General features: G+C 36.5%; 1 protein-coding gene across 1 annotated transcript; it reads left to right on the forward strand.

Annotated features, from left to right (window-relative positions):
- Nucleotides 1-24,581, forward strand: scg3 (secretogranin III). Its single transcript, XM_079620128.1, has 12 exons — nt 1-478; nt 1,808-1,860; nt 2,081-2,111; nt 2,187-2,411; nt 5,754-5,896; nt 6,111-6,257; nt 7,212-7,467; nt 8,867-8,983; nt 16,064-16,147; nt 16,288-16,398; nt 17,265-17,354; nt 23,760-24,581. The coding sequence occupies exons 1-12, from the start codon at nt 394-396 to the stop codon at nt 23,876-23,878; spliced, it is 1,461 nt and encodes a 486-aa protein (XP_079476254.1). The 5' UTR covers nt 1-393; the 3' UTR covers nt 23,879-24,581.
- The last annotated feature ends 1,920 nt before the right edge of the window (nt 24,582-26,501 follow it).

Here is a 26,501-nt window from a genome sequence, read left to right on the forward strand (position 1 = left end):
ACTGCCCCGCAGCATGAATGACTGCGAGATGCGCGTGTGACGCAGGTGCTTCAGACTGACGCACATGGGCGGATGTGACCGTGCCGTTCTCCTCCTCCTCCTCCATCCATGAGCTGCTGGAATCAGGGCCCGTTATACACGAGGAGCTCCCATCAGCTTATCCGCTGTTAATTATAGCCAGCGACCTGGTTTCAGCACTGCAGGGACTCAACAGCTCCCGCAGAACTCAAGTCTTTGCGCTTATAGAGAGGAGAGGCGCTGAGAGCGCGCGGCATCCAGCCAACACCAGCGCGTGCCACAAAAAACACACCGACGGTGCCGTTCATCTTCACAGAGGACAACACAGAAGAAAACATATCAAAACTATACGACAATTCGGAAACCAGCTAAAGCATGGCGTCAACACGCGTAGGGTTTGTGGTTGTCCTTGTTGTGATATCGCAGATCAGCGCGTTTCCCACACCTGCCGGACCCGACGGTGAGTTGTTGAATTTCCAAAAAGCCTATAGTCCAATACATCAGTCCAATATATTATAAAATAGTGAATATTTGATTTAGACGATTATTTTAATTAAATGAAACATAACATAACATAACATACATGGCGTGTAGCCTAATAAAATGCTACAAATATAGAATAATGTTGCCTATAGGCTCGGTCAGTTAATACTACTATAAATAATACTATTTGATAGTATTAAGGACAGTATCCACGTGACCAACAGTTATCTGGACTTGCAGATGCTCTGTTTTCAAAGGGAATTTTGAGTAAATAATGAGTAAAGGAAATTCATTCAATTTCAACAGTCACATTTCTTATTAAATTGTATTTTAAATACAGGTAGCCAACAATTTTAGGCTTTACACTCTAGATATTAGCCAGTGAAAACTCATATTAGTTGACTAGCCTACTAACTCCATATATGTGTAAAGAAGGCGAATGAATTGGATTGTTTATTTTGTTGTTGATGTTTTCACCATTTATTGTATATAAAGCTCTGGGCTCTGGTGTTTTCAAAGGCCTTTAATCTTTTGTCCCGTAATCCGATTATTTGGTGGCAGCTTCTCTCGAACAGTTGCAACTGAGTGCATCAAAGATCTCAAAAAAAAAAAAAAAATGCATATTAATAATATCTTTACTTTAGGGTAAAAATAATCTTCTCTAATGTCTTGATTCCATCAAAATCATACTCGATTCAAATAGGCGAGAGGTGCACAGATTTTTTAAAATGTAATAACTGGTGATGTAATAACCAATCAATAGTAATCTGAGATTGATACTGTAGTGATACTGCAGATTCTCATCGTTCCTCCTGGTCAGTGTAGAAAGGATAGTTCACCAACACGAAAAATAAAGAAGAAAAGAAAAACACTTTTAATGTATCATATCTTTTCATAAATAATTTTAACCAAAGTTAAAACATCCATTATTACACTTTATTCGCAGAATGTTACATTTGAAATTGGATGTTTGACGTGTTTAAATGCATTATACTTTCTAAAGGTGTAACCATATAGATACGTATTATAATGTATTATATCGGGTGGTTACAATTATTAATGAGATCATATAATGCATTATAAGGTGCATTATAAGGTGCATTACAATGCATAATCAATGCATTAAAATGCTTTTATAATACAGTATATATAAAGGCTATAAGTCAAGTGCCACCAAAATCCACATTTCTTTCTTTTGCGAAACACAAAAAGAAAAGTTCAGTTTTATACCTTTAAGGTGAGAAAAGACTGATCTGCGATCGTTGATCTTTGCCTTTATTGAATGCGTGTTTCTTTCCTGATCCAGATAAGAGCATGTACAACCGAGAGCTGACTGAGGAGAAGCCATTAGAACAGCAGGTGTGATTTCAGAAATACTAACTTATTGATAATTACTATGTTATGTGAAAGACACAGATGAATATACTTTGGTATATTAAGCATCAGGCTAAACTACTGTTTGCTAGAAAACATGACAATAGAAGGCATTTTTATGCCTGAAGTTCAAAATAAAAAATACATAAAAAAATACAAATGAGCACGAGTCAAGATTTTTTTTTTTTTTTTTTTTCTTCAACAGATTGCAGAAGCTGACAGCATCAGGAAGACAGGTGAGCTAATCTTATGAGGACAAATTGCTTCATAGTGATCAATAGCTCACAGTTGCTTGCTGTTTTTCCATGCAGAACCCAAGCCAACACCACCAGCTGAGACAGAATCAAACTCAGAGGACGATGACATCACTTTCCTCAAGTCTCTGGCCGAGAAGTCCAAAGAGTCAAACAACGAGACTCCCATCTCAGATTCTGAGGATGAGCGGTACGGTTCTGATGAGGCCGACTCTACTAAGAACAGACGACTGGCTGATGACTATGACTCCACTAAAAATATAATGGACTACAAATACCAAGGTAGGAACTACAATTACCATAGTAACAAAGTTTATTCAGAATGCATGGGGTATGGGTTCAGTGCACAATATGTTGATTGCACACATGCATGGGTTAGACGGATGACCTACTACAGTGCTATGCATAAGTTTAGACACCCATGCTAAAGTTGACTAAAAAGAGGAATAAAAAATCATCTTTTGGAAATTGAACTTAATGCCTTAATTTAAAAAAATAGGAAAAATCCAACCTTTAAGGACACCAATTTTCTTTGTGAATGAATAATGTATCGTAAATAAATAAATGTTCTTCCTTAAAATACAGGGTGCATAAGTTTGGACACCACTATGTTAAATTCCCATAGAGGCAGGCAGATTTTTATTTTTAAAGGCCAGTTACTTCATGGATCCAGGATACTCTGCATCCTGATAAAGTTCCCTTGGCCTCTGGAATTAAAATATCCCCACATCATCACATAGCCTTCACCATACCTAGAGATTGGCATGGTTTTATTTCAGTTAGCCTAACAGCTGGTTTGATTTGCATTGAGAGATGATCTTATGGAAAGTACTCCATGCCAATCTCTAGGTATGGTGAAGGGTATGTGATGATGTGGGGATATTTTAATTCCAAAGGCCAAGGGAACTTTATCAGGATGCAGAGTATCCTGGATCCATATAGTAACTGGCCTTTAAAAAAATAAAAATCTGCCTGCCTCTATGGGAATTTAACATAGTGGTGTCCAAACTTATGCACCCTGTATTTTAAGGAAGAACATTTATTTATTTACGATACATTATTCATTCACAAAGAAAATTGGTGTCCTTAAAGGTTGGATTTTTCCTATTTTTTTAAATTAAGGCATTAAGTTCAATTTCCAAAAGATTATTTTTTATTGCTCTTTTTAGTCAACTTTAGCATGGGTGTCTAAACTTATGCATAGCACTGTATTTGCCAAAGAGCACACTATTTGTGGAACAATGTATCCCACAATGCAATGTGCTTGCCCTCTCGAGTGTAACGAATGAACCAGAATTTATATATACCCATTTTAATTATTTAATCAAACTAACAAAATTAAAGACATTTATACATAGGGTTAAATAGAAAATTCAACCACATTAATGTCCACATATTGTTATAATACCTACTTTTTTCACATACTTAAAACAAACCAATTGTATGCAGTGTTTCTTATGTTAATATTACATTTTGTGGATTACTTTTGTCTTCTAGTCGTTTTTTGCATTCTAAATTGTAAAATGGCCAACCTCAAGAAAAAAAGTATATCTATGAATATTTTTGTTGCTGTTGTTGTTATTGTTTAGACCTGTCAAAAGCCATATTATCTCCCACTTTGAAAATGCTAATCCCTCCCTATGACTGTATGTGATCTAAATACAGGAACAGGTGGCAGACACCATAGGTCAATCAGGAGGTATTTTGGAGAGAGAGAGAGAGAGAGAGAGAGAGAGAGAGAGAGAGAGAGAGAGAGAGAGAGAGAGAGAGAGAGGATTATCCGCTGTACTGGATGTTTTGTAGCATTAAACCTCACAGTCTCCTACAACAGGACTGTCAGACTAAACCTGACAGACACACTACACACACATTAAAAGCCTTCTAACCTAGTAATACCCCCGTTTAAAAATAAACGTCAGCTGCTCGATTCCATTATTGGTATCCTTCGGAAGGGTCCTGCGGAGGTGTAGGTGCTACACACGGCAGAAAATTTGACAAACTGTGCTATGCTTTACTTTAGTTATTCTGGTGTTTAGGAATAACAGTATCTCTTCTATGTGGTTCTTATTACCTCACCGACCATTTTTCTGAATATGTGTTGTACATGTGGCCAGTCATGTGTCAATTTATTACATGTTTACCGTATCACAGTCGTTTAATATACAGTAAGCACTCTGACCACCTAGGACCTCTGACTCTCTTTTAGAATAAGCATCAGACTTTTGATCAGTTTCACGTTTCAGGCAGATGGTGAGTTTACTGGAAGCGAACATGGCAGTGTAAGTCGATCTCTGTGGTAGATAATGGCAGATAACAGAGTGGGAGGTGTTTTTGCGTGATTTCAATGGGTTACAGGAATTACAACAGACAGACAGACAAGAATTGCTGGCAGATCCCAGCTCCAACATTCAGATCTCTGTTTCACACATTCTCCTCCTACTCAGTCTTGCTTTTTAAGAGCTTTTGTAGGCTTTTGATAAAATAATTTTAGTTTCAAATACAACGCACTGAAAAATAATCCTACGGACCATGCACCTTTCGTTGTGTGTGTGGGGTGTTTTTTTTTGTCCAACATTATCATGGGGTCTTTAAAGTGTGAGTTCACTGATTTTCAAACCAAGTTTTATTGTTAAAATATCAGTAGTAGGCTATATGTAAATGAAGTTGAAATCATTGTGAAAAAAAAAAGTTTGCTAAGAAGTATTTCCTACTAAAGCAATGTGATATTTAACTCTGGTCAAGCCATGCAAGCGCAGACTGGAAGTGGCCTAGGACGGCAACATGCCCAGTGCATTATGGGTGTTTTCCTTCCTTTTCTCTTTTTCTCTAGTCAGGTAGCACCGATTTCAAATTAAAAAGACATGGAAGCTAATCTATTACCAGAATCTCTGTTAATAGATATTCGCTATTTATCATCTAAAAGACACAAACTCTCACTTCTTGACATAAAATGTGAAAGTGTTATATAATATCATATAGCATATGGATGCACTCCCTTTAGCTCATTCAAACTTTCTAAAATCTGCTTATGAAAGGTTATTAGTAAGCAAGGTATAGTCAGCCGTTATTATTGTGAAAAAACGTAATATGGTGATCAGGGTCCAGAGGCGAAACACTTTTATGCTTTTTTAAAACTGAAATATTTTATCATGTGAGAAAAAGAGACTACACTACAGTAATGTAGGAAACTTAGGCCGTTTAGTGGTATTAATATTTGACCCCAGAGTGCCTCCATAAACCAATCATAAATTCAGAGAGCCATGTAATGTTACAGCAAAGGTCTGTTCACACCAAGAATGATTACATTCTGTTTATTATAAGCATGAGCTGCAGTTATGTTGTCCCATCCTTCAAATGCTTGAGTTATTTAAAGTCGGGTGGATTCTGATAGGCATAAACTTCATAAACTGGGGAAAAAAATCGTTCTGAAAGTGATTCCATATCGTTCCTCTGTGTTGACATAATTATTGTCTCTAATTTCATACAATTAATACTGTTATTAAAACTTTATTAAACTTTATTGTTATAGTAATCCTTAGTTTTCATGCTTAGCTTTTAATATTCAGTTTTGATCATTTTGTTTAAATGGAGAGATGTGAAATATTTTCATGTGTTCGGTTTCAGATGACCCTGAAAGCTTTCGGCAGCTGGACGGGACTCCGCTAACAGCTCAGGACATCGTCCAGAAAATCGCCAACAAAATCTACGAAGAGGATGACAGAGGAGTGTTTGACAGAATTGTGTCTAAACTGCTCAAGCTGGGCCTAGTAAGAAATTCAAATCGTGGCATGAGCAGTGATTCTGATAACTACAGTGTTGATGAACCATGCAATAAACATAATTTATTATGTATTAATTGCTCTAGGGGAACAAATTCCCGTTTAACCAGCTTGAATTGCATGGAAAATAGATTGTCATACAATAATCCCTCTGTGAATTGATTGTTCTAGCAGATGTTGTGTTCTTTTGTTTGTCCTTCAGATCACAGACAGTCAGGCAGAGACGCTGGAGTATGAAGTTGCTGAAGCCCTGCAGGATCTGATCACTAAAAACGCCAAAGAGAACATGATTGGAGACCTCAGTATGGACTACCCCGTAAACGCAGATAAAGACACACAGAACAATATGGTACGAGTGTTTGACTAGTGTTTCTACCAACTATGTGTTTATAGAGAATTTATATAAACTGTATATAACTGTGTATATATATGTATATATGTATATATATATGTGCTGTTTGCTTGGATTCTTCATGTCAAAGTCCCCCTGTAGTCAATAATTGTGTCCCTTAAAATTCATCTTTGATCACCGAAATGAGATATTTAAGCGAAATATTGAATGTAATATATATTCACACCCTTTGCCTCATTTAGTATATGTGGTTCTATGAATATGCAAATTAGCCTTGACGTGATTGGTTACAAGGTAGTTTGTGACGTCAGAAACACATTTCTGAGTCTGTCTTTAGTTCACTGCCGTTTTAAGGAGAAAATACTCAGCAATGGTGTTGACTTAAGTACGGAAGCCCTGAACCGCAACGTAAAACAAAAAAAAATACCATTTCGAGATTGAAGTCGTAATATTTCAACTTTATTCTCGAAATATTTCGACTTTAATCTCAAAATTTTATATATTTTTTTAATATTTCAAATAAAGTCGAAATATTTAGAGAATAAAGTCGAAATATTTAGAGAATAAAGTCAACACATTCCGAGAATAAAGTCGAAACATTTCGAGAATAAAGTCGAAAGCTATGAGAATACAGTCTTCCGTAGAAGTTGCGTGTGTGCTTGCTGTTGTTTCACATTGTCGCACTGCCATTCATAACGGTGCGGGTCCACTGGCACAGAGCGAGTGTTTCCAATTGAATTAAATATTAACTCTCAAAATATTCCGACTTTAATCTTTAAATATTTTTACTTTAATCTCGAAATACTAGAATGTTTTTTTACGGATTTTTTTTTTTTAACGTTGCGGTTCAGGGCTTCCGTACTTCTGAATTTGCACATGGTTTGTCTTTAACCATATTATAAACACCACATAGGCATATAATTAACATTAAAAGCTTGATTTTCACCACAGGGGGACTTTAAGGACGAGGAAGACAGGCCTAGCCGACGATACGAGGAAGAGGATGAAGGTGATAATGATGGTGGCGATGATGATAATGGTGATGAAGAACCGGAGGAGGAGAGTAGAGATGACACAGTGAGGGCAGATGATTCATGGGACGCCGTGAGCGACGGGAATGACAGAAATGAACTGAACCCTGAAGACGGACTGCAGGACCTTCAGTTCTTCCCCAACTTCTACAGACTCCTAAAGAGCCTTGACTCAGGTAGACAACACAACACAAATATAACACAGGTATATACCACAACAAAATACAACATAAAATGATAAAAGAGAGTTCAACACACCACAGTAGAGGGTCACTGGGATTTGGCCAAGTAAGACTTTGTTACTGAAGACTTGATTTTGTTACTGAATCAACATATTTTGTCCGATTTTGTCACATTCCTGTCCGAAAACCCCTAAATCTAACTCTACCCATAACTTATCCCTACAATCAGAGGGAATGATAGTAAATATTAATAACACTGATGTAGAAGCACCTAATCCTGGTTTTAAGCCTAAACTTGACATAAACGTTAAACGTGTTCCTCAAATCTGATTGGATGATTAGAATGTTGATCCAGGAACATGTTGCATTTGGTGAAAGCAGGGTCACCCACAGGAGAGCTGGGCAATATGAACATATATTGTGAACAACTTAATATGAACAAATAAAATACATAACAAATAATACAACACAAAAAAAATAACCACACAAAACAAACCAAAATAAAACACACAACATTATAGAATATAGCATGACACAATACACAGAAAGCTACTGTACAAATAAAACCACCCCTTGTGAAAAGGAAGTGTGCTTAATAGTATAAAAAGTATATTTTCACAAAAAATTGTTGTTGCAGATCATATAATATGATTGAATTGACTATATTTCTTAACACACTTAAGGCCATTGCACACTGAGTCCGAAATTTTCGTATGCGTTTTTTCGTATTCGTGATTCGGTGGCTCTGAATTGTCAAAGCACCATTCAAACACCATTCAAACTGCTTGTTACGGATGCGAAAAACGCAGAAAATCGTACCCGTTTCGATTTTTTTTATGACGGACGAAAGTTTCGGAGGCAGTGTGCAAGCGTGATTGACATAACGTAAGGTCGTATTTATTTTTTAACGTGCAAAAATTTCGGATGCGAATTTCGGACTCAGTGTGCAATGGTCTTTAGTATACTAAATACATGTCAAATTTAGTTACATTTTAATTTGAATAATCTCTTGTCATGCTTTAAAGAAGTACACCTATTTGAATATGTTGACTACTAACATATAAAGCTCATGAAGCACATTGATTATCATTTTAATTGTAGTGTGTTATTCGATGTTAAATTTACTAAATTGCAACTTCATCAGTACAACACACCAGAGTATAGCACAACACAGCACACACAAAATACACACAGACCATATCGAAACACACACAACACAACACACCTCATTGAGTAAATCAACAGCTATAAGGTCAGTAGAAACATCACCATCTGGCCAAACACATTCCCTGTGGTCTCAGCTGTCCCCTTCTTCAGCAAACACCACATTAATCCAGATTAAAGTCTACTGTCATCGCTTAATCTATCACATCCTTCTCCTCTCGCTTTACAGAGCAAGATAAAGAGGAGAGAGAAACCCTGATCACCATCATGAAGACCTTGATCGACTTTGTGAAGATGATGGTCAAATATGGAACCATCACACCTGAAGAAGGAGTGTCTTATCTGGGTAAGACCAAAATACTTATACTTATGACATATTTTTGATGCAGCAAACTGGTATTTGTTATCATATTATTTTAATTTATTATCGTAATCATAAACACAATGGTTTGTAACATAGATAGTTTTACCAATTACTGCACTTTGTTATTCATCTAGTCATTAACCTATAGCAGCTAATGAAGCGGAAGTCTCGCACGCTCACAGGAACTAGCTTTCCTTTACGTTGAAAAATAAGGTAAATAGGTAACACTTTACAATAAGGTTCATTAGTTAACATTAGTTAACTACATTAGTTAACGTTAACTAATAATGAACTACACTTATACAGCATTTATTCATCTTTGTTAATGTTAACTTCAACATTTACTAATACTTAATTAAAATCTTGTTAACATGAGTTAATGCACTGTGAACTAAAATGAACAAACAATGAACAGCTTTATTCATTTTAACTAACATTAACAAAGATTAATAAATACTGTAATAAATGTATTGCTCATTGTTAGTTCATGTTAGTTAATACATTAACTAATGTTTAATAAATGAACCTTATTGTAAAGTGTTACCGGTAAATAAAGTAGAACAATTGGCAACCATCTTGGTAGTCCCTCTGGAAAAAAGCTGTTATTATAGTTTCAATAACAAGTTTAGTCACCATTTTGACCTTTAATATATGTCAAAACAGGCTGATGTTGATCTAATGCCTATGTGCGCAAGAATAAGGCTTTTTTTTAAATCTCCATACTGAAAGCCTCTATACTAACTTTAAGTGAGGTACCCTCATGCCCTAAAGTCAGATAAGCTGATAGAAGCCATAGAATATTTTATCTCCTTCACTTTAGCTGTTTAAACAACAAATATGTTCTGACTGGCTGTTGTCTCACATTACACAGTATTTTCTCTTTCAGTGAGGATAGCAGTAAATACTTGTTTGTCGTGCCTAGTTAGGGCATGTTGTATGTGTGTGTGGGCTGTAAGGAATCCCCGAGATAAGCTTAATGTGACTGCATTTGCACCTTGAGACAAAGCTTTGTCCAGCCTGAAAGAGAGACAGAGAACAGCTGTATTTTGACTTGTGGAAGGTTTATCCTCAATCAAATCAAGTATAGAAAAAACAGTTGAAGCCGATTTTTGCAGATGCAGCATCAGTGTTTGCTGTGTGTACAATCATACAACAGCATGGATATCACTTTCTTTAAAAAAAATTGTGGGGACAGTTTTGGCGGAAGTGTGTTTTTTATGACTTTGTGAAAAGATGAAAGCTCATGAATATTGCTACTTTTGCTTCCTCCATGATGACAACCGCATTAACCACTCAACAAACATTGACTGTATACAAGTACAATTTAGCACCAGATCGCTTCATACTTACCGGTACTAACCAAATATCTTAAGCATTGCTAAAAGTGATTCCTACTCGAAAATAATACACTTTAGCATACTTGTAAAAAGTGTATTGATGACGTACTGTAAATAATACATTTTAAAAGAATATACTGAATGAACTGAATGTAATGTTTTGGACACTTAATTGCTTGTTAATTGGAATTAAAAAATGTTTTATTATAGTTTACATTTATACTAAATGCAGGTATTGTCTTTGAAATATGGTTATACTATACTACCGAATGTACTGACAAGCATTTATGGTAAACTAAAACATTATTTATATTTTTTTTATATTGATATTTGTAATTAGACATTTGTAATGGTGAAGTTGCAATTTAGCACATTTAAATATATTACCATAAAATGTAATATTGAATAACACATTTATAATATAATCGAGTACTTTACATGCTTTAGTATGCAAGTCAGCACATCAAATAAGTGCTACTTAAAAAAATGACAAAATATTATTAAAACATAATGCGCTTAAAATTTAAAATGCACCTTATAGTAAAACTTTTTAAGTTGATATTACTACAACGTGTACAAAAGTGTACCCTAGTGTGTTGAGAAACATAAGGGCCTTTCATAGTTAACCCAGGGTCATTCTATCAACTGAATCCTGGATTATCTTGCTTCACTTTTCACATTGTTCATAATTTACACGGGGTTAACAATTAATCCTGGGTATTCATGAACTGACGAACAATGCTAAACCCCGTGTTAACGTTGTTATTTGCATATTTGTGGTGTCAGTGTCATTGATTGGATGAACGCAGTATGCAACCTATTTACATAAAAACTCTTGCATTGCACATCCACGTATTATATATTGCCGACGCTACTATCAAGTTCGTACTGAAGCTACTTAAACCCCTTCTTTACCCTAATTGTCACGCATTTAACATTTGTCCCCTCAAATGCTGAAACGACTGTCCAACTAACTGTCCAAAGCAAATATGAGCCACGTGGGGTTTAGTTTTTGCACTTTGTGTCACTAATTAGGGGCCAAGCACTGAAAGTGCGTAGGCACCTATTGTATCTGTTAGCGTTCCTATTATTATTATTCTTCATTGTTTCGACTGGGAGTCTATGGCAGCCCATAGAACCGTTTGCGGGAAACTTATGAAAATTGGCACAGTGATAGTGGACAGCCTGAACTATCTCCATAGCAAATTTGGAGTCTCCAACTCACTCCCTCTAGCGCCACCAGCTGTCCAAAGTTTCACTCATGTTTATGCTAATAACTTTTGAACCACAAGGGCTAGAAACAAAATTATTTTTTCCTCTGATTCCTGAGCTCACGACGATTCGACTGCACCCTATGACGTCATTTTCCGTCATAATAGTTTCCCCGCCATTTTGAATTTTTCGAAAAAACTACTTTTTCGAACTCCTCCTAGGCCGTTGCTCCGAATTTCACGAAAATTGAACCAGATCATCTCCAGACCATGACGACAAAAAGTTATGGAAATCAAGTTGATTCGAATAACCGTTCTCGAATACCGCGCAACAAAAATTTTACGTAGCGCTTGCGAAAACAGACGTAAGGCCGTATCTCCGCAACGCTTTATCGGATTCAGACCAAACTTGGTACATGTCATCACAAGCATGACTTGAGGCTGCCTGCTGCGTTTCGGCGCAGCGCCACCTACTGGTCCGGAGATATGAAGAATTTATGTTTTTGCTTATAACTTCAGAACGGTTTGTCCAAAAATCACAAAAGTGGTCTCGTTAGATTCAGGGCGTCATACTGAGTTGACTGATATCCAATTTTCCCATATTGGCCATTTTGGCTGTCGGCCATTTTTAATTATGTGCTAAAATGCTGTATTTTATGAACGCATGAACGTATCGTTACGAAACTCAGTATGGGTCATCAGTACAAGGCCCTGAAGGTACTCAAAAGATTATGAGACAGCGTCACCTTTTGGTCAAAAGTTATAATGAAATTTCCAAAAATGCTAATAACTTTTGAATAAATTTGCCTATAGTAATGACAATCTGATCTCAATAGATTCATTGGGTTATGCTGAAAACATAGATACCAATTTTGCCATAGTCAGTCAAACTTCCTGTCCGCCATCTTTATTTTCTTTTAAAACCTACTTTTTCAAACTCCTCCTAGACCGAACGTCCGATTTTCTCCAAAATCGGGTCGTGTCATCTCCAGACCGTGTTGAGTAAAAGTTATGGATTTCGTGTTGATAGGCAAAACCGTTTTCGTATACCGCAGTGGCAAAGTTGATGCATGATGCCAAAATGACTATTCAGGCTTTATATCTGCAATGCCTTGACATATTGACACCAAACTTTGTATGTGTCATTGTCACTTCACTCTGACCACATCACATCAGTTTCGTAAATGCGCCACCTATTGGTCGAAAGTGATAATCATATTTTTAGTTAATGTATGTGATTTTTCAACCATTTTGCCAAAATTTATCTTTAAATGTCTTCAATTGCTCCTTGCTGCAGTTGGTCTCACACACCCAGCCACTTTGGCATGTCTTGTCGTCTTGTTTGCGCTTGGCCCCGGTGATTGCTGCTTGCAGCTATATTCATCACTGTTTTGAGTAGACATAAGCAGATTTGTAATAAGCAATGTGCAGAACATCTCATGCCCTTATACGTCCAAGCAAACAGCTTCCTGTTTCTCTCTTTTGTTCTCTCTCTATTTCATTCCGTGTAATTACTTCGGTGTGTTTTTCTAACGAGATGGTCACGGCCGTTCTGATAGAACACAGATAACCATTTGGAATTCTCCATTGCGTAATAATGGGGTTACTCTGGCAACCTGCGCCACAGGATGACACACGCTGTAAAGATCAAATGGAATGGCAGGGTGTGTTGCCAGGATACGGCTGGTTATTGATCTGCTGTGGTTTAAACATGAGATGATCATTGTGCCCTAATGTGTGTGTGTTTGTCTATGGCAAACAGCTCCAAGACACAAAAAGTGTGTACACAACACATAATGAGCAGGGTACATCTGCATATGGACTGTTGGAAGCAGCTCTCTGTTGTTAAATATAATTCTTATTATTAAAACATACGCTCTTTTACCTCTGAGAAAGAACAAATGGACATTACTCTAACTGTAGCTTTTTTCCCCATTCACACAGATCAACGAAAACGATTAAAAACGCTGTATTTGTATTTATATATGTATGCCAGGCCAGTAGTTGGTGATGCCACTTTGTAAAGAAACATTACGTACCTATCGACTGAACATGTAATGCACATGCGTCACCGTTTTTACAAATTCACGTTTTTGTAGGTTACACGGAGACGATAATGTTATAGTTTTCAAAAACTTGCACTTTGAATCCCGTTTTCAAAAGTTTGTATTTTCAGGCCCCCAAAACGCTGTTGTCGTTTAAATGAACGGCCAAAATGCGTAAAAAGTTTTCCGTTTTTAATTAACTGTGTCGTGTAAATGGCCCAACATGTCAACTTATTGTACTAACCCTAAACTAATAGTCTCCTAAAACTCTAAATGAAAAAAGTTGTAAAGTTACTTATAGTTAAAGGGCACCTATTATGACATTTAAAATGTTCCTAATGTTGTTTTGGGAGTCCCCAACAACAGTTTTACATGCATGCAATGACAAAAAAACACTTTTGTTTTCGTATAATATGCATTTATTTTTACCTGATTTGCTCACCGACTCCCAAATGATTCGTTCAACGACTCATTTTTCAAACCCCTCCTCTGCGCGACGCTAATCTGCGATTGGTCAGATGACCCAGCAGTGTTTACAGAGATAATACTTATTGTTTAACACGGAGTACAATGATGCTTTTATCAATTAAATCGTGTTATAATAATGATTATAGTCCACTGCTTTGTAGTTTGTAGTAAAAAACTAAAAATAAGATAAAGAATTTAATGTTATGTTAGCGAGCATAGCCCAGTTCATATTGTAAAAGCACAATCAGTCTTTGTTTGCGTTAGCCCGATGCATAAACATAACGTTTTTACAACAAAAAAAATTCAGTTACGTTACTACGAGGTATTACTCTATTATTTAAGACAACTCCGAAAACAACGACAAACACTTCACATATCTCAATACAATTGTCATTGAAGACCTAGAAGCTAAACGGTGCTTACACAACAAACAAAATAATTATTAAGCATAAAACATAAAACATAAAAGCAACAATTATTATTAACACTTACAGGTTGTGATACGGAGGAGGAAGCTGATGCAAATACACTTGGAACTGAACCTTCCTTCAATATCAGCCGGCTCGCGAATCCAAGTTTGATTGCATTTAAAAAGCAATCGTCTTAAAAATGGCGCGAACAAAGCACAAGGCTCGGACTATACTTCTGTGGTATAGTTGTATATGAATTGTAGCCACTTAGGCTTCAAATGCTCCTCCTTGGGCAGATGAAAAAAGTTGGCTTTTGAGTCGCACTTCAGAACACAGCGTCTCGTCGCCATGATGTTATCCCTGCTGGCCTTGGAGCGCAATAAGTGGGCGTATCATATTCAAATAACTTGACAAGTTGACGTCATCTAGTCAGAGAAAAAGCTTCGGTCTTCTAACGATTCATAAAAATGACTCAGAGTCGACTCTTACTTTTGAAAGACAATAACTTTATATACGGTGCACTTTCAGATTTCAAACTTTGCAGGATGTTTTTGTTCACTTAGATCTATGTTACACACTACATGAAAGGTACATTTCAAAATTCCATAATAGGTGCCCTTTAATAGAATGTATAATGTGGAACACCGTAATAAAGTGTTACCATTAATATTATACAGTTTTAAAAATCGGTAATTTTAACATTACTTAACATGAACTAAACATGAGAAATACTTCTAGAGCATTTATAAATCTTAGTTAATGTTAATTTCAACATTTACTAATACATTACTCAAATCAAGTTGTATCTGTTAATCTTATTTAATAGAGCTAACATCAACTAACAATGAAAAGTTGTATTTTTATTAACTATCATTAATAAAGATTAATAAATACTGTTGCAAATGTATTGATCATTGTTAGTTAATGTTAGTTAATGCATGAACTAGTTAATGTTAACTAGTGGGACCTTAATGTAGAGTGTTACTAGAAAAATACAGTAACCCTATTTTAACGATCTAAGCGCATGTTCTAAAGCGCACAGTGCAAGCGCACTTAGGTAATGTGTGTGTTTTGAGCGTAACGTGTATTAAACCAATCCGTCTCATCTCCCATTGCCTTTAAAAGCCAGTTGCGCTATTTACATGGCGGAATTTGCAAGCGGAAAAACTGAACGCTTCTTTAGCAAAGAAACTGATCTGCATGTGCGCGAGGTTAAAGTGCGCAAGCAGACCATCTACTACAGGACAAAGTGTACGCGCGTTGTGGACCCGTCTATAGGCGCACATTACGAACACACTCTTTAAATAACAAAAAAAAATATTGCGCCATTGACTTTAGATCAGGTTTCAGTTGGCGCAGTGTATTTCAGTTGCCTAAAAATAGCAACGGCGCTGACAATGCGCCTGAACACACCGTTTTCATGGGCGAACAGATGGGTGCAAAAATATTTAAACAATGTGGAAATGAAAACTACTGTATGTCAGGATGAAACTAGCAAAAACCCTTGCGTCGCGCCTGGTGTATGGCCCACAGTCTCCAAATCGCTTAATTAATCATCACTGTATTTATAAATATTATGTTTTTCCCACAGAAAATCTGGATGCAATGATTGCCCTGCAGACCAAGAACAAGCTGGGCAAATCTCTGGTTCCTCTCAGCATTACGCCGCCTACAGGTAAATCATCGCCCAAATCCGAACCACCACCACACCTCAAACCAGCGCAGGTCACAACACTGCAAACTGCAAGTCATTCACTGCAGATTCTGCTCAGGAACACTTTGGCATCACTATACTGTTTCCCCACCTCGTTCCAGGAAAAGCAGCGGATGATGATGACAACACCAAAACAGAAGCTGCCAAGATGCAGAAGGAGTATGAGTCCTTGAAAGACTCAACCAAAGACGTCCAGGCTGCTGCAGAGATCAGTGAGTGTACAAGGATCCTGTATCATAGTCACATTTTCACCAGCATGTTTATGGTTTTGGGTCATATTAAAAGCCTCTCAGGTTCTGCTGGTGTAATTGAGCTGTTTAGCATGCTAGCAGAAGCACTGAGGCAGATACACTGATAAGCCTGCATTATTAAATACGAAACTAGCCTGCAACTCCACTGGAAACATACAGCCAGACTGCAGTATGAGTGTTATAGAGATACAGAGAGAGAGTCAGTCCCATAGGGAGACTCTGCCGCAGCCCAACAGATTGAGGGCATCGCTGTAACGCTCGGAGTGAACTGACAGCAATGAATGAGACCATGTTAAGGGAGACTTTTATTGATTCTTTGAAATGTACTGTACTTTATTGTTAAAAACTGTGATAATCACTATGGTTTATTACCTAAGAACCATTTAGAGCACACCCATTATACATTAATGCTGCTTTTATGTCAGGATTGCCACAATTATGAGATGACGGGTTCAGAATTGATGCACTTACGGAAATGATTTGTTGCTATGGAAACTTTCATAACGCCAAAGGGATCTGTGTACAAATGTGCACTTGATTGTAAAAATACATCTATTCTAAAAGCACCATTTATTCACCTCTGTATTCTCTTGCAAAATACTGATTAAGTTATATTAATTTAAACAAACAAGAATGTTTTCTTCTGTCACTGGTCAAAATTCCAACCTTGAAAACAGGATTAGTCATAAAATAATGTCACATGTGAAAAAAAATCATCTGATAATTGGACAAATTGAACTAAACTGGCTCAGAGGAAGATAGGAATCATCTCTTTGTGGTAGTTTTCCTGGTGATTCGGGGGTTTAATAATACTTTCTGTCTGTCAGGTCATCCTGGGAAGTCTGAGAGTTATCTGGATGCAATCAGGAAGAACATTGAATGGCTGAAAAAGCACAACAAGGAAGGCAACAAAGAAGGTAAATGTTCATCAGATATGACATACATGTGCTGACATGGACAGAGAATGTGCTGTATTTGCTCTTAAGTTAATCATGATTCAAGCCAGCAGATATGCGCACTGTCTTTTGTTTTATTGTTTTAATGCATATACTCTGTCCATTTTATTAGTAATATTATCCAGATACAACTGAATTAAGGGATAAATCAATTTCCACATTCTAATTAGACAGTGGTCAGATTAGTGTAATAGGTCAGCAGCCTATGCACAATACAGTTTAAAGATGTTAGGCTGTTGCTAGATTTTTGTAGAGGCGGAGCCAGAGGGGTGTTCAGGGTGCCATCTGATTGGCCACCCCGGGTGCCACCCCAATTTAATTAGCTACTTCCGTTTCACCTCCTCTTAGCATTTATTTTGCTAAGTAGCATTTATTTTGACGTGCGGTAGCGCTGCACATTGTTAATGTATTAACGTTGAATATTAAGAGAATATGTTATTTGCAAAATACTGACGATTAAGAATAAAGGGCGACCCCCTTAATTCTTAAACCTTTGTGTTTTGCAACTAACAAGCGCAGAGCTGTTCAAAATCCTGCCGTGTCACAGAGCGCCAGTCACGTAGCTTTCCTTTAAATGACAGGCCCAATTTGTCTCAAAGCATTGTTAATGTATCTACATAATGACTTCACCCTAGGCTCAGTATTTTCTTTCTGTGTACCTGTTTAATAAAGTCTGCTTATGAAGAGATATAGGCTACTAGATCGTCCTTTCTGTTTCCGTACAGTGCACAGTTTTTACAGCAAAACACATGGAAGACAAATTTTTTTTTCATTCTTGAAGTGAACTTTTTGTCTGTATGGTGATTAGATTCACTGTTTTGCGCTGCCGCCTTGAACTTGAGATCGCGACGCGTCTGGTGTGAAGCACATGGCGCTTCATCCACAGCGCGCATGCAGAGTGCAAGAGTACAGTTGCTCAAATGCAAGATTTGTCTGTTCAAGTCTTGCACTTGAACAGACAAATACACATAAAACTAAGGCAACATAGCCGTCTTGACAAGTATCACAGTAAACACAGTAATTTATGTCTTAGCTGAATGTAAACAATTAAGAAAGAAAGTCATTGTGTGTAAATATAGCCTGTTGGATGCAACACGGCTCATGCATTCGGTCTTAAAGTGACAGCAGCCTAAAATAACCCTCTGTTCTGTGACATTAATGTTAAAGAAAGAACGAAAGAAAAAACTGTTGTAGCTTTACCAATGATTAATATATATATTTAATGCATACGTGAAGATTATGCAATGTTATTTTATGTTTGATTATTACATTTTCTTAGAGCTGTATGACCCCTAACCCAAGGTTACATAGAAACATGGAGAAGAACAGTCAAATTAAAGACTCTTTTTTCCCTTAATTTGCAATTAAAATAAGCGTGGGTGAGAGCGCTCATGAATATGCGTCGGTTTGATGAGCTTGGCTCTGTTACGGCGCTGTAAGTCTGCTGTGTTTTGGACAAAAGATCTGTGTATTCCTCTCTTTATACCAGCCAGCATGAGGCTGAGTGACTATCTGTGTTCTTCAGGCATCGTCTGCTCAGCTCAGAAAATGAGAGTGTGTTTTGAGATGAGAACTGTTGTTCTATTGTTCATATTCAAAACAGATTCATTAGAAGCAGCTTGTCATGTCCAGGTCATATTCATATCTCACACACACACACACACACACACACACACACACACACACACACACACACACACACACACACACACACACACACACACACACACACACACACCACACACCACACACCACACACCACACACCACACACCAACACACACAAAAGAAGAATATTGTTCTGCATAAAGCAAACAAAGCCAAATTGTATCTCTCATTCTCATTGCTGAATTTCTTCTATGTTTTTATTTAGATCCGAATAAATTAAAGAATCTAAAACTAATAATTCCATGATGTATAAACAATTTACCTTATTTTAAATGCATTACTGAGAACCTATTCTAGTAGACCACAAAAACAAAATCAAGACTTTGTAAAAGAGCCTATTTAATTGTTATGAAATTAATGTTACAATGCAAAAACGTGTTATAATCCTAAAATTGACTTTCTTTCAGCACAATGTTATGATTTATGTTTTTTATTAATAAATACAGCATCGCAAAATATTTTAAGAACTTAAGTCACACATGTATGACAGTAAACTTTAATTTTCTAAATAACAAAATATTACTGTAAACCAAGTGTGATTTGCTTAGACCCAGAAATTGAAAAAGCACATTCAGCAAAAACATTTTACAAAATATGTTTTCAAAAAGAAAGGCTCGAAAAAGTGCAGCTATAGTTCTGAGTTCTGCTTTTGCATCAGTTTTTTTTTTTCGCTGTTGGAGATGAGACTTAGTTTGGTCACTGAAAAATAGCAACCTAAATGGTAACATCTAAATTAACAAGATTAATTTAAGTAAAAAAATAATAATATTGAACATCACCGAATTAACTTAAGTAATTACATTTATACAAACACAATTATTCTTATGGGTCAAATAAGGTTAGATGGCTGATTTCTCAGGTGCTCACCCTCTCTCTCTCTCTCTCTCTCTCTCTCAAACAGACCGTCTGAAAGGCTTTGCTAATGTGTGTGCAAGTCTTTGTCCATTGATTCTAGGGAAATTAAATTAACAGTGGCATGCATTGCATGGGAATCTGGAGAATGATTGTAAGATAGGCATGTGTGACAAAGACAGGGGAAAAAATAGAGAGGAAGAGTGTTTTGCTTGTAAAGAATGTGGGTTGTTACTTTCTTTGAATTATTTGAGTTGTAAAGCTGTCTGAAACTCTTTTAAATCCAGAACACAAACAGATCTTACAACTAAAATAAAAATCTCATCCTTAATTAGGGTATGTTTACATGACAACAATGTAATAAAAACCGAAAGGTTTTTCCTTTGTTTCCTTTGCTTTTTTCGTGTACAGATGACAACGTTGTCAAAGCGATCCCCGTTCACACGGATCTGCGAAACCGAAAACGACTAAAAACTCTGTATCGTGCTGCCGGGCAGACGATGTCACTTTGCAAAGAAACATTACGGGCCCTATTTTGCACCCAGCGCAATTGACTTTGTACACCGACGCATGCATCATTCCTATTTTGTGAACATCTCTACACAAAATCTCTACATGCTTGGCCATAATAGCGTGTGCACAACGCACATACACTTTGCTTCTCTCATCTACACAGACGCAGCAGTTCCCATTTTTGCAAACCATACATAATTACAAGAAAAAATATTACAAGTAATCATTGTGGTGTCCATGAAGATGTGAAAAATAGGCATAAATATAGCTTACACATTTACGCAAATTATTCAGGCTAATTGTAGTAATGACGGATCAAACCTGTTTGACCAATAGTGGCAAGACACATAGGTATATAAGGACATCATCTGACAATGTGCGTTGTCCGTCAAGAACCAGGAAACTAAATTCTGAAGACTGCGGAATCACCTTTACCATCATTAAGCTGCGTGCTCCTGGCAAATCCGCCGTTATAATAGCAATCCGCCATGGAACAAGCGCGCCTGCTCTTAAAGGGAATGTGAGATGACGCTCTGATTGGCTTATTTCACATTACGGCCAAACCACACCTGAGTAATGTAGCTACTTCAGACCAACCCATTTTAGATTTGCGTCGGCGCAAGAGTAATTTATCCCGCCGGTATAATAGCAACAGCGCCCGAGATCCGCCCACAAAGTTACTTGCGTTTCGCGTTTCTACTTGCATTTCAGATTGTTTTAAATAGGGCCCTACGCGGCAATAGGCTGAACACGTAATACGTATGCGAATGACGTCACCGTTTTCACAAATTCAAGTTTTTTTTTTTTTTTACATGGAGACGAAAAAAAAGTTTTCTATTTTTAGTTGAAACTAGTGTCATGTAAATGGACCCTTAAACATACATTTTTGGCGCTTGTTCTGATTATTTTGCTCTACTGTTCAAATGTCTGGGGTTTGTAAGAAGTCTCTTATGCTTACCAAGTCTGTATTTATTTGGTTGCTGAAAATATATATACTCACAATTACGAGAAATAATTTTTTATATATAAAAAACATCCTTGCAATTCTGACTTTTTTTCTTGCAATTGTGAGATAAAAATGTGCAAACTATCTTTACATTTTTTAAATTCCAGGATAGAAACAAGCTTCCATAATTTTTTTTTTTTAAATTTAATAATTTTTTTAATTCCAGGATAGAAACAAACTTTCCAAAAAAGTCTGAATCTCTGGGGAAAAACGTCAGAATTGCGAGATATAAACTTGCAATTGTGATTTGTAAAGTCCAATTTTGTGGAAAAATACTTTTTAGTTTGACTTTTAGTTAATAGACAAAAAGTCAGAATTGCAAGTTTTTGTCGCAATTCATGGATATCGATGGGTCGAGAAAAAATATCAGAATTGCAAAATGTAAAATTTCAAGTAAACTCGCAATCATGAGAAAAAAGTCACAATTACCTTTTTGATTTTTATTCATTGGCGGAAACAATCTTCCACAGAAAACTTTCACTACTATTAAACTAAAAGCTTTACAGTTGGCAGAGCACTGAATGATATTACTTAAAACAAAAAGTAAAAATTGCCTTGGCTAACATATCAAAAAATTCAACTCATCGATATCCATGAAATAAACATGTTTTAGACCACCAGATATAAATACCTAGATACACAATTTCAGCGTTTTTTGTAAGGTCTGGAGGAAACTCCACTGCCCTGTTCGTGTCTGTGAGGACTGTCCAGTTGTATTCAGTTGTAATGGTCAGTGTAGGAAGAATCCACTGGTCTACACATTTTGCCAGAGCCCACGCACACAAACGTGCGAAAACACGCTCTGCTGATAGCCAGCATTTTCAGCCCACACAATGTACTCAAACACACTCGCACACACATGCTTTGCCAAAAACTGTGAATTTAGAATATGATTTCTGCATGGTAACTCTCAGGCATTACTGTGACCTTTGACATCCAGAGTTAATAACAACATTTCTACAGAAAACATACAATCACACATTTCAAGTATTGTCTTTTCAAGACTTAGCCTTCCAAAGTACCAATAGCATGGGACAGTGTGTTATTTCAACCTACTCAGAGATTTATATAACCCATAATAATTCTCTTCTGAAACATGTTGCCACGGTGCCACCCTCAATAGATCTAAACTTTTTACAAAACTGACGTTCAGTGTAAAAATGCGGCCTTAACTAAAACATTATTAAAACACCAAACTTAACTGAAACATTACTACACAAAAAAATAAAAAACAATTGTGAACCTTTTTTTAAGATTTACTAATTTAAATGTTATAGAAAAATTCCATCAAATTGAATTGAATAATCCTTACATATTATTCATGTTATTCTCAAGAATAATATAAACTCAAGAATTAAAAGTAAAACAAAATAGAGCTTAATAAAACATTTTGTATAAATCTTAATGGAACAATGGAATGGACCATTTAGTTTATGTGATTTATATGTATAAATTTAAACATATTTTCTTTTCTTTTTTTCATTCAAGTTCATAATATGAATAAGTTAGTGTACATAACTAAAGCACACCACATTATTCACTGCCAAAAATTGATCACCATGATTTTTTGAGTCCAACGGATTAGAATGTTTGAGCTCAATGAGGCCAATATACATTTAAATGTAATGAAATAGCAATAAAAACTGTAAATATATATATATATATTTATAATACCTCTCTGGTTAACATGTCTGAAAGATCAAACCTTTATTTTTAAGGGGAAAAAATATTGCATTTATTTATTTGTTTAGTATTAAATAATCATTAAAAAAATATAATTTATATATAGCCTATATATATATATATATATATATATATTCATTATTTAATGTTACTTTGCAGTAAAGTTGTAGCATTTTTAAATATGTAACATCAATGAAAATGTACTCTGATATTGCTAATACATTTCACTATACGGCATGTAACACATTGACTTACACATTATATTGTAACACAATTTTGAAGAAAGACTAAAATAGTATTTTCTTATAAAAAGAACTCACAATAATCATTGCCTTACTTACACGAAAATCATTTTAACAGTGATGTGTTGTGAAATGAAGATGAGTGACATTCAACTAGCTTATATTTTGATGATAAACGGAAATTTGCAAATGCATTACACATTAAACCTATGTTTCTCTTTTGGTTAATGTGACCAAAGTATGCTGAACTTTTTTGTATTAGTTTTAAGTTGAATATGAGTTATTTGTATGAATATTAAGTTATTGGGGCACACAAATGGCACCATTTCCAGAGTCCCTATAGTGAAGTGCTTTCGTCCGTCTGACGAGTTTCTGTGTTCTTCTCTCTGTTTGCGTTTGTAAGATTACGACCTCTCTAAGCTGAGGGACTTCATGGACCAGCAGGTGGACGCGTACATCGATAAAGGCATCCTCGAGAAGGAGGAAGGTGATGTCATCAAGAGAATCTACGGAAGCCTGTAGGAGCCAGTCCAGCTTCACATGTTATAGTGTAACAGCGAGTCTACTAAATACTTCGATCGGGCATACTAACACAGATCCTAATGCTATAACTCCTAATAAATAAGATTTAGTCTGCAACTCAGACTGTATTTCCTCCTGAAGGCAATATCCTCTCTCAGTGCAGTCAGCAATAGGAAGCAATCTAGTTCTAGACAAGCCACAAATCACATTTGAGTTGTAAGTGTTTTTACACATTAGGACAGAATAACAGCATTGGCTACCTAGAAGAATTCAATTTAGTGGACTTTTTTGTATGACTTGCATAGAAGCTTTTGCACCTCTTTTGCAATAGACTTTTACAGTATCATAAACATATAACATTCATAAATGTATGGTGTATAGCATTCTTTCCTCTTTTGATCTGATTTGATGAAGGAAATCAACCTTTATTATTGTTTCTCAATCAACCAAAAAAATCAGCTTCGACTGTCAGTGAATTGCTTTTCCTCTTTTGTTGTTTTCTCTCCCAGTCTATAGGGGGCAGTCTTTATATCTTTATATTTCCCTTCTCTATTTTAAGTTTGGGTTTCTTGGTTTTGTTTCTCCACTATTCGACTCTGTATATTCCACATGCTATAGATTCACAAAAATCGAGTATTTTTAAATGTACATATTGTGATTTTTTCCAAAACTCTATTAAACATTGCCTTTCTTTAAATACGTAACTTGTGTGGTTGTCATTTTTTTAGGTTTCGATCCTGTTTGACTATAAATCAAATGACTGTAAAAATGAGATCAACAGTTCTGATGGGTGTAATCAGGGCCGTAACCAAGATATCCAGCAGGGTTGCCAGGTTCCCGTAACAAAACCTGCCCAAAACTAGCACAATCTAGTTTGTTTGCCTTGGATTTTGGCTTGCTTAGTTGGGGACATTTATTATTCAACAATATTATTGATCTGCCTTACTGAAGGTGGACGATGATGCAATTTTCTTCTAGAAACAAACTTTGTTGTACTATTTTATTCCCAGAAGTCCCCCTCGATTGGAATCACTGTGTCCCCCCAAATCCTTGGGCCCCTAGAATCGTAACCACCTTTCGCCCCTCGAACGACTGCCCTGGGTGTAATTTCCACAGATTAGAAATATTCTGCTTTTAGCTGATCAGAATACATTGATAGCACCACCACAGCATCCTGGAGAGGGAAACATGTCAGTTGTATGGTTTATGTAATATTCCATGTGCAGTTAACAGAGGTCATATGTGCAGTGCACTGTGCAGGGCCGTCCTTAGGTCGGTGCGGCCGCACGAGGCCCCGTACTTGAGGCTACTCCGTTTCCGCTACCTCAAACTGGGCTCCACCCTGTACTTGAACTGCCCTGCTGCCACTGTGTATACTATATAGTCCATTATAAACTTACTGTGTGTGTTGTTGGAGATTGGGACTAACCGTCACAAAGGCTATATTGACTGATATTTGAGGAGTTTTCAGTCAAATGTCTAAATACATCAATTAATTATTTCAACAGTGTTTAAAATGTTGGTTTTAAACATCTAGTTCCAAACGCTAAACACCCTAAATAATGTTTGTGAATTCTGTCCTCCACATCAAGTCACATTTATTACCCAGCTAACAAAAATATATTCTAAAAACAGTTTGCTAAAGTTCCCATTGAGTTATGAATTATTATTCATCATTCATCAGTGTGAACATCTAAACCAGTCCTGGCCTGTCACAAGGTGGCACAATTTGAATCATTCCTAAAAAGAAAAAAAAGAGAAGTGAAATAGCTTCAAAAAGAGCAGCTGCCATAAGCAACGGTCTAGTTTTAAGCAATCCAGGGGATTGTCTAGTTAGTAGACACTGTCTCTGCTGACATTCAGGACTGCATTGTGGTCGTGTCTAGGTGCAGGTCCACCATCTGATCTGAATACGGCCTGGATCCGGCTGACTTCGGTAACCTCCGGATAAGGACTAATACAGACAAATATTAACAATCATTGACAGCCTTGAATCTTAACGTTAAAGAGGTGTGTGAACTCGCAAGTACGATGTCAGACACTGACATCATCAGAGTGACTGTCATCACTCAATGGCTGGCTGTCTAAGTGGTGTCCGCAAAATAATATAGAATTCATAGACAATTGGAAAAGTTTTTGGGACAGACCTGACCTGTTGAAAAGAGATGGTATTCATCCCTCTTGGGATGGTGCTGCTCATCTCTCTAGTAATATGGCACATATTCTCAAAGCTCAAACATGAATTGGGGCTCAGGTCAGGAAGCAGACAGACTGGCTAAATTGACCGTCTGCTAGCTGTCTCACGTCACTGAGGTCACATACAATGATAAAGGTAGGGTTGCTGAATATTTGATCCCTTACTTCAAAAGTCCTTATTGTTAATGATATGATTACAGAGTATAACCTAGATGTGCTGTGTTTGACAGAAACCTGGCTAAAACCAGACGATTAAATTACTTTAAATGAGTCCACCCCCCAAGAACACTGTCATACTGTCAAACATGAGTCTCGTCTGAAAGGCAAAGCGGGAGGTGTTGCTTTAATTTATAGTAATATCTTCAGAATTACTGAGAAGTCTTGTTTTAAATATTCTTCTTCTGAAGTGTTGGTGCTTAATGTAACA

Source organism: Phoxinus phoxinus (genome assembly GCF_949152265.1).
Source record: "Phoxinus phoxinus genome assembly, chromosome: 8".
Taxonomy (NCBI): Eukaryota; Metazoa; Chordata; class Actinopteri; order Cypriniformes; family Leuciscidae; genus Phoxinus; species Phoxinus phoxinus.

Excerpts from the sequence above, each read along its gene's own strand:
- scg3 (XM_079620128.1), top strand. The coding sequence starts at position 394 with ATGGCGTCAACACGCGTAGGGTTTGTGGTTGTCCTTGTTGTGATATCG. Across the intron at positions 16,148-16,287 it reads CAGCATTACGCCGCCTACAG|GAAAAGCAGCGGATGATGAT; the intron begins GTAAATCATCGC and ends ACCTCGTTCCAG. Across the intron at positions 17,355-23,759 it reads CAAGGAAGGCAACAAAGAAG|ATTACGACCTCTCTAAGCTG; the intron begins GTAAATGTTCAT and ends TGCGTTTGTAAG.